Genomic DNA, 12,949 nt, shown 5'->3' on the forward strand with positions numbered 1-12,949 from the left:
CACAGAAGGCACATAATGAACAGAATACAAGAAATTTGCTGCTTTTTCTAAACAGAATGGTATGCAGCTTTAAAGAAATGCCATTAAAATACATTAAAACTTTTTAAGTTTTTGAATTAGTGTGGTCATATATGTCTGATCTCTGCAAAAGTTTATCTTTGTGTCATTTGAGTCTCTTAAATTACTAGCCCTTTCACATGCAAAAGTACAAGTCAGTCTAAACTCTGAGCTGCTTAGGGGTGGAAGCAGTATCTGAACCAGTCATTTTTGGTGTTTTCCCTTACCAATCCAGAGGAGTATCTCCATCCTAATAATCTCAGTAAAACAAAAGTTTTATGGCCCACAGAGCAATTAATTTAAAAATGTTCCAATTCTGTATGCTTGACGATCACGGCTGCTTATTTTTCCGCTTGAAACTCTCAAGCTGTCTCCTACCTGGATAACAACCAACAAGAAGCTCTGCCTCACAGCTCCTTCCAGAATTCCCCGGTCTCCAAGCTCCAACCTTTTTGAAATATTAAAATAATCTCATCTGCTGTGGTTCTAGCATTGTATCTTCTGTCTGACTCAAATCAAGCCTATAAAGTTAACTCCATAACTGTGTTGCAGCATTGGTACTGAATGACTCTAGAGCTTGCTTGACAGCATAAGTCTTTGACTGGGAAACTCTCAGAGTAATGAGTCGGTCAGTGAGATCCTCGAAGCAATCCTTAGGTCACGTGCCATGGCACCATAATTCTGAATGACAGAAAATTGGAGAGGATTAGGGTTTGGGTGGGTTGGTTTGTTGGTTGGTTCTGTCATTGGCTTTCCTCAAAGGTGGTTCTTCACGATGCTCCCAGGATATTTTGTGTCTGAGTTCATTAAAGCCATATCAACATGTAGATGAGTATTTAAATACACAAAGAATATGCAAGTATATGAAGTATTGATAAACTTAATTTGGCCTCTCCCCAATATTGTTGTAAGACCTTTTCATAGCATCTTGGTCTTCCAGGTACCATACAGAATCCTCCACCTTAGACCTGCACGCCTGCCAACCATCCTCACTGCTGCTTTTTTCCTGAAATCTGCCCCTTTTTCCCAGTTCCGTTGTATGGTCCAGCAGCGGAAACTCAAAGTACCGTCTTGCTCTCTAGGCTTTGGCATCTGAACCTGGTCTGGTTGCCTGATGCCACGTCCAGCTGCAGCATCCATGGCAGGAAGGGGAAGGAGGGAAGGGGAGATCTGTCCAAGCAGGGCTGCGAGAGGGCTGTCCCCAGACAGCTCCGGGCACCCTGCTGCCGGCAGAGCGGGATGCTGGCAGGGGAGGGCACAGGGCTGCCTGCCCGAGCTGCCAAACCTCCGTTTGCCTTGCTTTTTCCTTCTCCGGTTTGAGGGAGGCTGCATCCTTCCTATGCCGTAACTAGCTGGTGAGGACCCTTGTTGCCTAGGTAACAGGGAAACCTGGGAAAAAAAAAGAAGAGGATTTTTTTTTCTTTTTTTTTCTGTGTTTTCTCATAAAAGCTTGACATTCTTTTAGTGCCCCTTCCTGCTGAATAACTTTTGTGGCCCAAGCTGATCTATCTTGCAGGAAGGATCAGAAACATGGTTTTCAATTATAGCAGCAAAATTACGAAGGGTTTTGTAGTTGGGATGTTTGATTTCCTGTGTGTGTCGCGCTGCGTAAGGGACACTGCAGCGAGTGCCACGGTGAAGAGCTGCCATCTGGCTGGTGAGATAGGCCTTGCCGTGGTGGCTGTGGGTAATTCAGCCACTTTCTCTCTTCCTCTCCGATAACTCGCATTTGTCTGCGTCACTTTTTAATAGCTCCACACTCACCGTGCCTTTGGTTAATGCATTCAGCCATCGTTTTGCTTTTGAACTCCAACCAACGCGACACCCCTTCCCCTTTGAGTTTGTTGCCACTTGCAACATCTTGAAGGTCGTAGCAGAACCTGACCTTCTCCAAAGAGGCAAAGCCTCGTTCGTAAAGCCCAGTGGGAATTAGCTGGCTGAGGAGGACCAGGCTGTGTGTGTACAGCTCCACATCTCTTTGGAGGTGAGGACCAACTCCTGATCACCATCTTGGAGCTCCAGCTTGGCCTCCAGCAGGCATGGTGTGCCAGTAAGAAGGAGATGCCCTCATAAAGTCTTCTGCTTGCAATAGTTGTCTTCTGTGCTTTAACTAGTATATCCAGGCTTGAAAGCCATTGAGTGGTAGGTAATAGGACTTGAGAGTCTTAGGGATGTTTTTGCCAGTACAAGTGGAGGAATGGGATTACTGGTGAGGTTTATGGTAACTTGTTGTTACGTTAACAATTTGTCATAAACTGTTTCTCAGCCTGGGATGGGACTGTGCAGTTGTTATTGGCAAGAGGTTTCCTCTACTCTGTCTTTCTTGTTTTTTCCTTAAAAGACAGACCTCCAAGTTAGCTGCTGTTTCAGAGGATTTTTTTAATACTACTTATCTGATGATGATTAAGCAATCCGGTGTTTATAGCATATGCTTTGACCTTGATGTTAGTTCAGCTGGGAAAGGATATAAATGATGAAGAAATTCCTGAGCAATCTTACCCCATTGTACTTAAAATTAACTCTTTGGTAGCTATTCTAAAATAGGAGCTTTTAAAGAAAGATGCAAGTTTAGCTGCTCTGGCTAAATGTAAAGGCTGTTGAAGTTTGGTTTTTTCTTTTTCTTTTTTTTCTTTTTTTTTTTTTTTAATCTTAGCAGTAAACTGCATCTACTTGTTTCTATGAACTGTGATCCAGAATTTAGTACTGTGACATTTATTAAATCGATCAGGCGTACAGAATGAAATGAACATTGTAAAACAAAACTGAAGTATGGGAGCTTCAGGCCTTAGTCTGTAAATCACAGACAAACTACCAAGAAAGGTATGGATCCAATACAGTTTTGATAAAAGCCAGTTTGCTCTGAGATTCATAAGTGATACGAGACTGTAACGAGCGGTATAATGATTTTTTCTGGATTTCCTTTTTTTGTTTGTTTTCTCAGTAAATCTCAGGGTGTAGCAGCCTTGGTATTACCTGTACAAACAGAAAAGCCTCCAAAAGCAGCTGCACTAAACCATTGATCTTTTAGCCAAAGATTTCCTCTGTGTGTTTTCATCAAAACAAATTAGCCTTAAAAAAGGGGAGCTTTATCTAAAAGAAAGATTTCCAGCACAAGGTGCTGCTGTCACAATGGGCTAAGTGACACGGTATATCCCCAAGTTATCATTTTATATTGCAGTAATTTTGCTGATCAAATGACAAAGTTTAAGACAACTGACTGTCAGCATGAAAAACCCACCCGTCGTCTCTAACCAGGAGTGGTTGGGTGTTGTGTGCAGAACTGCCGAGTCAAAGAGTTGTTTAAATATTCTGTAGCTCAAGGACTTGGCTCCTCTTCAGACATTTCCAACTACAAAAGGATGGGTAATCTCGCAAGTGAATGTGCCCCCTCTAGGGGCAAAAATGTGGAAATTTGTTATAGCAGGTAAATTCAAAACGGGAGAAGCATTTGCTTTGGAATGTGAGTATCTGGGGTTTTTTAGCCACTGCTGTGATTTAGGATGCAGCTTCCTCAGCATCTCGGTTTCCCGGCTCGGTGCACAAGGCGATGTGTGCTGTGTGCCCCAGGGCTCGCTTTCTTGGAATATCTTTATAAAGTGTGTCTCATACTGTGAAAAAGTCAGCTTGTATTTGTTACTTCAGTAAGTGTTATAATTCTTGAGCTGTTCTCTGTGTGTTGAACCATTTTGGTAAGAAGGAATGCCGTACACCAGGCAGCACACCGCCGCGCGGTCGTCTTTAACACAAACACCCAGATTATCCTGAGGAACCTTTCGGGAGTCTGGGGAAATAAAATCACTCCTGAAACTTCAGGTCTTTGAATAGGGCAGTTACAGATGCTGTGCAAATGTGAAGTTGTGCCGGGTGTCGCTGCTCCGGCAGTGACACCGCGCTCCGTATGGAGCCGCCGAGTGGTCTGACGTGGGTGGTCGTGTTTGTTTGGTCTGGCAGCGATCACCAAAATTGAGTCCTACATGAAACCTTTTCAGCAGTTTTTGAATGTTTGAGAAGTTACAAAAATCTTTCTTTCACAGTGGGCTTTTGCCTTTGGTCTTTGCCATTTTGCCTTTTCAGAGCTCGGGTTCAGGACTGTGGAATTCATCCAAGCAGCATTTTCTGGGTGCACACGCGCTGCTGGTGAAATATTTCTTTTTTAAATGACACATGGGCAGAACATCCTCCTCCCTCATCTCTTCCTCCCTGCTGCTTTTGAAGTTTATCCTGGTTTATCTGGAGGGAGGGATGCATTTGGCTTTTAGGGGGTGCTTTTAAGTCAACCCCAAATTTCCATATGGAAACAAGGTGAAGCAAATGTTAATGAAAACTTCAGATTTTTTGTATCAATCCTTAAAGGCTTACTTCAGACCTCATTGCTCAGGTGGTTTAACAGCAGGATCAGCGCTTCTGAGCATGACTGCTCCAACGCTAAATGTGTAATGAATTCATACTCATTTTTTTCCCCTCTTATCTCCTAAAGGTGCTCTTACAGAGTGTTACGATGAACTGGGCAACCGGTACCAGCTTCCCGTCTACTGCCTCGCCCCACCTATCAACATGATAGAGGAGAAGGGCGACTTGGAGACTCTGGATATTCCTGATCCCCCACCCAATTCAGGGCACGAATGTCAGCTTCGTTTGCGCCTGTCCACAGGCAAAGACCTCAAACTCATGGTCCGCAGCATGGACACGGTGTACCACATGAAGAGGCGGCTTCACGCGGTGGAGGGAGTGGAGCCGGGCAGCCAGCGCTGGTTCTTCTCGGGCAGGCCACTGGCAGACAAAATGAAACTGGAGGAGCTGAAAATCCCAAAGGACTACGTGGTGCAAGTCATCGTGAGCCAGCCCTTAGCAAATCCCACCCCAGTGGAAAACTGATTTCTGCTTGTTCATTGATTCTTCTTTCCTCCATCTCTGTCATGGGGTTTGTTTTCACTGCCCTCTCTTCTTTTGGTTTGTCCTGCTAATGGATTGGTTCCAAGAAATGACCAGCAAAAATTCCATCTGTGATGGAGATCTGCAAAAACAAAACATAAAAACGTAAACTGGCCTTTGGGGTTTGCCTGATCTCATATTTAACACAACAGCAGGCAGCACAGGGCAAGGGCAAAGGAAGGGGAAGGGAAGAGGGAAAAGGAAGGAGGGAAGATACTATAGTTCGCTTAATACAAAAATGTAATGATTCTTAAAACTGTAGGTGGTGTTGTGATCCATGGAGCCAGAGCAACAGAGAGCACTTTTATTTAAGAAAAAAAAATATTAAATTTATCAATTTATAAATGTTCATATCAGCACCACATACAGTTGATGCAAGAATGGCAGCTGCCCTGGGTAGGTCCCACGCTGTGTGTTCACGGGTCTCCTGGCTGGTGTGACCTGACTCTCCTGCTTTGCCCAGGCACCACCGGCCCCGGGCACGGAGCGGGGTTGGGGGCTCAGTCTCCGTCCCCCGTGGGCAGCTCCTGGCGATGCTCAGACCAAGCAATTGTACATTCCAAGATGGCAACGCAGTCCTGTGCCATTGCTGGCTCCCAAGCTGGGAACGCAGCCCGCTGGAGCCTTAGGCAATAACTTAGTCAATGTATACTCTCACATACTGTACTGTAAACTTAACTTGCTACAAGACTGACTTAGCCTGAAGTTTACTGGCTCACCGGCACCTGAGGACATGCCTGCCGAATTACTGTATGTCACTCAGATCATTAAAAGAGGTTTTTAGCTAAGCCTGATAAGGGGAGTGATGCGCTGGTCTGCGTTAGGTGCGTCACCTTTGTCAAATGGCACCGGTGTCACAGGTCCAGGTTAAACTGCAGTTACACCCAGATGCAATGGATTGCAACTTCCCCTGCTCAGATCCTAGAGGGCACAAAGCATGGAAAATGGTGAGGAGGACATGACAGCACACGGCTTCCAGCTTTTCGTGTAAGTGTCATTTGAAGCAGCAGCCAGTCTTCTAGCTCTGGTGAGTCTCCAGCTAGGACAGCTGGAGTTATCCTCACCGAAACGCACCCGTGGCCCAGAGCGTGACACTGGTGTTTCACAGCCAGTACTTTCCCTTCAGAATGTAAAAGGAGCCCTTTGGTAAATGACAAATCCTTTTGTAGTCTCAAAAATTTGAATCGGAGCATATTTGGGGGGGGGGGGGATCTAATTTCTTGTTCCCTCAGTTAGCGATGCTCTCTGTGTTCCTTTGGCTGCTCTGCACCCCTGTCTGGTAATGCCTTTGCTTGAGATCAAATGCCCTGTTCCTTTTAAACGTGATCTCTAGTTTGCTTGACTTTTTTCAGCCATCACTGAAATGACTTCACTTCTTCCAAAGTCAAATGTGCTATTCAGCTATGAATAGCATATTTTTATTGGTTTCTGTCTTCCCGCTCTGAGTCAATGGTCTAAAGCTACAGTTGTCCCAGCTCTTTCTCGTCTGCTAGTGAAACTGGTGGGTTATGCTGACAATTTTAAACTTACTACTTTTGCTCCTTCATTAATTCCACTGAACTCAGTTTCTTGGACTCGAAGGGAGTTCTTGCTCTGTGAGCATCAGCATAGAGCCAGGACGAGCAGAGGTCACTCGTACAGCATCTCGAGTCTTTCCCAGCAGGTGGAAGCAGGCGCAGAATTTACATTGATGGTCGGAAAACAGATCCACGTTTTATATGCATTTCCCACCCTTCCCCAAATAAATACAGCTTTCTTTTTGGTCCCCATGTTGTATTAAGCCTGTGGTTTTCTGACAGCTCCTTTAGCCCTGGTTTGGTGCGGGATGACTGAAGGCTGGTGGCAGAGCTGTTTAAAGGAAAATTAGTTCCCTGTTCTCATAAGCACCAAAGTGACTTGGGTTTCTTTTTTCTTTTTAAAGATTAAATCAAAGCTGATAAATACTAATCTATAACAAAAGTTTTCTATTGTGGAGTTTTTTTAGGACATATCATTTACTATACTGGGTTTTCGCAGCCAGATCTTTTGCATTCCAGAGGGGGGAAAAATACTTGATACAGAAACAACTCAAAAAACTCTCGGATTTTCACTGGGCGAAGGATGGTTTCATGCCAGGAAGACACTACTTGTCTCATAAGGCATAACTTAGATCTCTGTATAAGTGGTCTTTACGATGTCGTTTCCCTGCAGTCCCTCCTGAATGGGAGGAAATCCTGATGGATTAAGGAGGAGCAAACCAGGGTGACAGCTCTGTAACTGTGAACACTAAAACACTACTTTTTTTTGTAGCATACATTTTGTTGATTTTTTTTTTTCTTTTTCTAGTTTCAGTCAGGCAATTGTCACCATGTTCTGTTTTTGAGACTACAGCGTGTAGGGGCTGGGAAAGCTCCTTCTTTCCCTCTCCCCCATCTTAGTTGGAAAAGATTCAGTTTTATTATGCTGTAATAGGTGACCATGTTTTATATTAATTGCTTTTATGTTGGGGAGCAAGATGATGATCTGAAGGCCGTGTTGTGAGTAGGCTTTCCATAGAACAGAGAATTGGTTCATGAAAATACTTTTTCTCTAACAGCCTGCCCCTCTCCTGTCCTTTAAGCACATATCTAAAACCGAAGAAATTCAATGGTAAAATGCTTTCATAGGCGAAAGTGAGGACTTTTCAGCCTCTTCTGTATAAAATGAATGTGCTAAGCACATACTGTGCTGGAAACAAATTTTACAAGATTTGTATTAGGAACGAATTCTAAGTTTCAAAATACATATGTTAAAAAAACATCAGTGATGAGGGCATACAGTGTGTTGACCAACATATCCCCTGTGTATAACAAGAGGTTGCAATATACGTTGAGAGAACTGTCATTTCTGTCTCTGAAATGCCTTGTCTTTGTAGTATGAGGTGGTTTTTGGTGTAAAGGCCAGTGCAGGAAGCCAGGCTGTGGTTCCCGTGGGACTTGCTTGGTTTCCCGGGGCAGAGCCAGGCTCCCCGTGTGCCCGGAGGAGGGAGGGAAGAAGGGAGGAAGGCTCATTGATTGCAGAGCAGAGTAGTCATGGCTGAAGTGAGACTAACAAAGCACTAAAGCACTCTTCCGCTGGCAGCCCCAGGACGGGTGCAGGTCTCTGTGGCCAACAGCAGCAGCCACGGGGAGGATGGCTAGGAGCCCGCTGGGGTGGGCATCTTTACTTTGCAGCGCGGATGCAGGTTGGGTCTGCAGCTGGATGCTGCTGGCACTCGGTGGGGCTGGGCTTTGGTGTGCTGGCCGGTGTGCTACCCCGTGCCCTGCCGTGCCTTGGGTGTAGCTGAAGCGATGCAACAGGTTTTGTAACGCACACGGCCGTGAACTGCAATGCCAAGTATAGACAAGTGAGAAGTAATAATATTTTGTTATTATTATTTGTTAGACCCTTCATCGCTTTGTGTCATTCCTGATTAGCTCTGCCTGTGAACTGATGCCGTTAGATAAGGTTTTTTACCGTGGTAGCGACAGGTCTGTTTGACGTCATTCAGATTTTTATACACTTTATCGTTGCTTCTGCCTGACCCAGAAGTAATAACCTAGTGAAAGTCCACACTCTGGAACAGCTCGAAGAGCAGAGAGGCACGAACACACATAGTCTGCTGGGGCGAGGGAGCTCCAGAAAACCCTCAGATGCTGTAGGCACGTTGCTCAGTGCACTGCAGAAGGTCATCTTCCACAGCTGCTCCTTCAGAGCATCCAGCTCCTAACAGTTTCATTGACTTCCTTGGCTCTTTGTGCATCACAGTTTATTGGTGTCCTCTGCAGAAAACACAGCTCGGAATAGCTGCACTGCAAGAATTTCTTAGTTTTCAGAAACCCTTTGCTTCTCTGGATCTGGGAAATATTTTTGAAAATTAAATGATGCGAGTCAGCAGTGTTTTAACTTGGGTTTTTTAATAGACCCTCAATGCTAAAAGCAGTAGTAACAAAAAAACCCCAAACCTTGCCCCAGGAGCCACCAAGCAAAACCCAGCTCCTCTTTGCTTTTCACAGAAAGTTCCGAGGTTGCTTTGGGGAGGAGAGGAAAGGGGTTCACTGGAGCGACAAGGGGACACAGGGCAACGTGCGTAACCCTGGTGAAGCAGATGGCCGGTTGATAAATATTGCTGTAGTGTGACATGCTTCTGCATATATATCCATTGTTAGTAAATAATGTAAAAGCTTTTGAAAAACTATTAAAAAAACCTATCTTAGTTTGTTACAATGGTGGGATGCTTTTAGCCATGGAGTTTTGAAAGCATTTGAGCCATGTAAGTGTTGACGAATTGAATGCTGTACGTTTCTCCAATTCTGTCTTCTTCAGAAGCATTAAGTGGTAGCTACATTTCTGACTCTTGATGTATATTTTACAGACTCTTTTCTATGTCACTGTAAATACATCCAAGACCCTGCACCTTATGCAGAGAATGTTTACATTTAAAAAAAAAAAAAAAAAAAGATTTTGTTGGCTTTTTCACTGCGCTGCTCAGATCCTGTTACATTGAAATGAAAGTAGTCTCTGTTAGAAAAAAGGGGCTTTTTTTCCTTTGCCCTTCACCACTTCCCCTGTAATTCTGGCTCCCCCCGGATGATGGCTGGCAGCTCTTGGACAGCTTGTGCTCTCCTGGAGCAGGGTGTAAGAGGTATTTGAGAGAAAGGTGTTTTTGAAAACTTGCTGGGGGCAAGGCGGGGGGGGGGGGGGGGGTGTGAGCTTTGTCCACTCTGCAACTTTCTTGGAAAAAGAAAAAAGATCTGCTTCAAACCCACTAGGTGCTGGTGGTCTCTGTCTTGCGAGTGAACTGATTTAGGAAGCCTTTGAGTTAAACTTCCCAGCAACCGCGCTTCTGTCTTCTCCCAAAGAAGATGAATGTCCTGCTATTATATCTGCAGCTACAAACACTTCTGTTGGTTAATGACTGTATATACAAGTCTGCCTGCTTTAAGACTTTTCCTTTTCATAAAGTGTTTTTGATTGCTCTGTTCTGCAAATGGCTCTCCTCTTCCATATTTCATCCGCTTAGATGCTCCGTAGCCGCGTGTGTGTTGCTCTTGTTCGTAGGAGATGGAGCTATAGCTCTCCTTCCAAGGGAGATACATGCCACTGAGCCTACAAAAGTCAAATAGTTGGAGATGTTTTAACCAGCGGGCTTCTTACCATGGACTTTGAGACTTTTAATAAACGTGTCCACTGGACTCTCCGTGAAGAAGTATGTTCCTGCCCTCCCCGCAGGACCACTTGTTGGGTATTTATCCAGTAGAACTCTGTATTTGTATATTTTACAGATGAAGATCATTTGATCAGAGCCATGGGGCAAATAGAGAACTTAAAATCCTGACTCCTGCCTTAAAACTTTTAGTTCATCTTGAGCTCCAAAAATTCTGCACCTGCTCGTTCCCAAGTCCCTTTTTTCTTTAGGAAATTTGAATCCAGTCAAAGGCTGGAGACAATTTAAGGAAATTTAAAACAAAATAAATTTTAGCTGATGGCTTTATTAAAATAACTAACTGGTCTTGTATTAAAAACCCTATTTGTGCCTCTCTTAAGTCCAGGGAATGTTTAAAAAGCGGAGGTGGCTTTTGAGCAATGATTGAAACGACTGCATTAGCCGGCAATTTGTAAGACACTTGCTTTCATATGCTCTGAGCAAGAGACTTCGGTTTGTGTCCTCTCTGCCTCATGGTAATGGCTTTCAAAGATGGCTGGTACCATCAAATTTGTACTTCTTGAATAAATATCTTCATTTTTATGGTAAAACTTTTTTGTATGCGGTTTGTTTGTGTGTGCCATGTAACAAACATTTGTATAACATAGGATACGGTGCTAGATTTGGTACTGACCCAGAAAATACACAGCTCTGACATGCAGTGAAACAAGGACGAGGGGATTCCAGTGACGTGACCTTTTTTTTTTTCCCCTGTAACTTCTACAAAGTCTTTTAGAATCAAGTATACCAGCTGTGTAAAACATGCTTTTTAACTTTTTTCCCCTCCCCGGCTCCTTCAGTCAATGAGGAGTTCTAGGCCAATATAAAGATGCTGTGGACATCAGGTAATTTTTAAAATGCATCATGTATTTTTATGCTGTACCTATGTTTCTTGGTTGACATATCGCAGTAGTGTGTGCACGTTTTTAATCAACTGCAAAGCACAAGTAGTTTGTCTTTAGACTGTTAAATTATGTGATTTTTTTTTTTTTTTTCAACCTAGGGAAGATCTTTTACCATTGAGAGCAAACCATCATGAACTCCTATCAGAAATGCTGTACAAAATTTCCTGTATTTAAAACAAAAAAGATAAACCTTCCCCCCCCCGCATTTAAAAAATAAAAATAATCCTGGAAATGCCATGCCTTAAGAAATAAACTCAGTGTTGTTTTTAAATTTCTTCGGTAGGGCTTTTAATTCTGAGCTGGAGCTCTACAGCTTTTTCATTACCTGTCTGATACCCTAGAGACACGTTTTGGTGATAATTTTGGTGTGTGACAACGTTTTCTCTTGCAAAGAAGGTGTGCAGTCCGTGGAGAATGCGGGGCCTGGAGACGTGCTCAGGCGTCCAGCGAGAACCTCCTCTGTCCCTCCCTCGGACCCTCCGCTGGCTGCAGATGTGCTGCTGGCTCCACGGCGAATGCTGCGAAATAATGGATCTGTGTAATTGTCCTCTAATTACATTAACTGACGTGTTGTCTTAATTCAGGTCAGCACTTTCACAGCCTTGATTAACTACCTAATGTATCAGAGGAGTAGGAATAATTTTTTTTTTTTTTTTGTAGGCCACTTTGGTCTAATGTTATCACAGCTAAACATTTCAAATTTTTATTTTTTTTTTTATTCTTCGGATAATTTCATGGTAGAATTTATGATATAAGTTAAAAACAAATAAGCATATGATTTTCCTGGAACTTTTAAACTTTTTCCCATAGATTCCTTTTATATGTGTGAGTATATATAATCTCTTTTATATATACATATTCCCTTGTGTGTGTGTGTGTATATATATATATATATATGTAAAATTACTGGTGCAAAGACTTGTTTGTAGCCATTTGTTCTGACCCGTGAGACAACCCTGCTTCCACCTCCCCCAGCACGGGGAAGTTCTCAGAGCTGATGTCCTCAAAACACCAGGATTATAGAACTACGTGTGATCTTTCTTTACCCATCTTCTCGTTGACCCCAGTGTGGTGGCTTGTCAAGCGGTGAGAGGGATGTCCGTCTCCAGTTGTGCGTACCCTCTCCACGCCACACCAGGCTGTCTCTGGTCTGCAGCCGTAGCACGTTTTGGTGTATGAAGTGGGCTGGGGAACTCCAGGCTGACTGTTGACCTAAGCAAAACCCCAAAAGGATGTCGATTCTAGGTCCAAAGCACACAGGAGTTGAAATTTTGTCAGTCGCTGCTGCAAGCAGTGACATCAAGTGCAGCTTCACAGCCTACAGCATCGGGGCGGTGGGGTGGAGAGGGAGGTGCCGGTCTCCCCGGTACCCAGTGACGGGACACATGCTTGAAATGGTTCAGAACTGTGTCGGGAGGTTTAGATGGGACACGAGGAAGCGTTTCTTTACTGAGAGGGTGGTCGGACACTGGAACGGGCTCCCAAGGGTGGTGGGCGCTGCCCCAAGCCTGTCAGCGTTTAAGAGGCGTTTGGACAATGCCCTTAACAACAGGCTTTAACTTGGTCAGCCCTCAACTGGTCACACAGTTGGACTAGATGATCATTGTAGGTCCCTTCCAACTAAATAGTCTAGTCTAGAGCTTAGGGGAGAAGACTATATATGATTTATAGAGTTATGTTATATAGATTACAGTGGTTCTGTTTCTCATTAACATAGAATTAATGTTTGTATAGGGCCTATATTCATATCTCATTGACCTGTTGACATCGCGTAACGTGCTATGACTAGCGTGGGGTTTCTGCTCTATGGCGGATGTTGCATCCTCGCTCCTGGCCCCGTGCCGAGCTCTAA

At 44.0% G+C, this 12,949-nt stretch overlaps 1 protein-coding gene across 1 annotated transcript in view; it reads left to right on the plus strand.

Moving 5' to 3' along the window:
• The window catches only part of UBTD2 (ubiquitin domain containing 2), a 55,369-nt gene extending 50,070 nt beyond the window's left edge, over positions 1-5,299 (plus strand). Inside the window, exon 3 of the mRNA XM_074156342.1 lies at positions 4,535-5,299. Coding sequence (XP_074012443.1) covers positions 4,535-4,932 — 398 coding nt within the window. The 3' untranslated portion in view covers positions 4,933-5,299. The remainder of the gene's footprint in view (positions 1-4,534) is intronic.
• Positions 5,300-12,949: the final 7,650 nt, after the last annotated feature.

The sequence above is a fragment of the Numenius arquata genome, chromosome 11 (assembly GCF_964106895.1).
Source record: "Numenius arquata chromosome 11, bNumArq3.hap1.1, whole genome shotgun sequence".
In the NCBI taxonomy this organism is placed as follows: Eukaryota; Metazoa; Chordata; class Aves; order Charadriiformes; family Scolopacidae; genus Numenius; species Numenius arquata.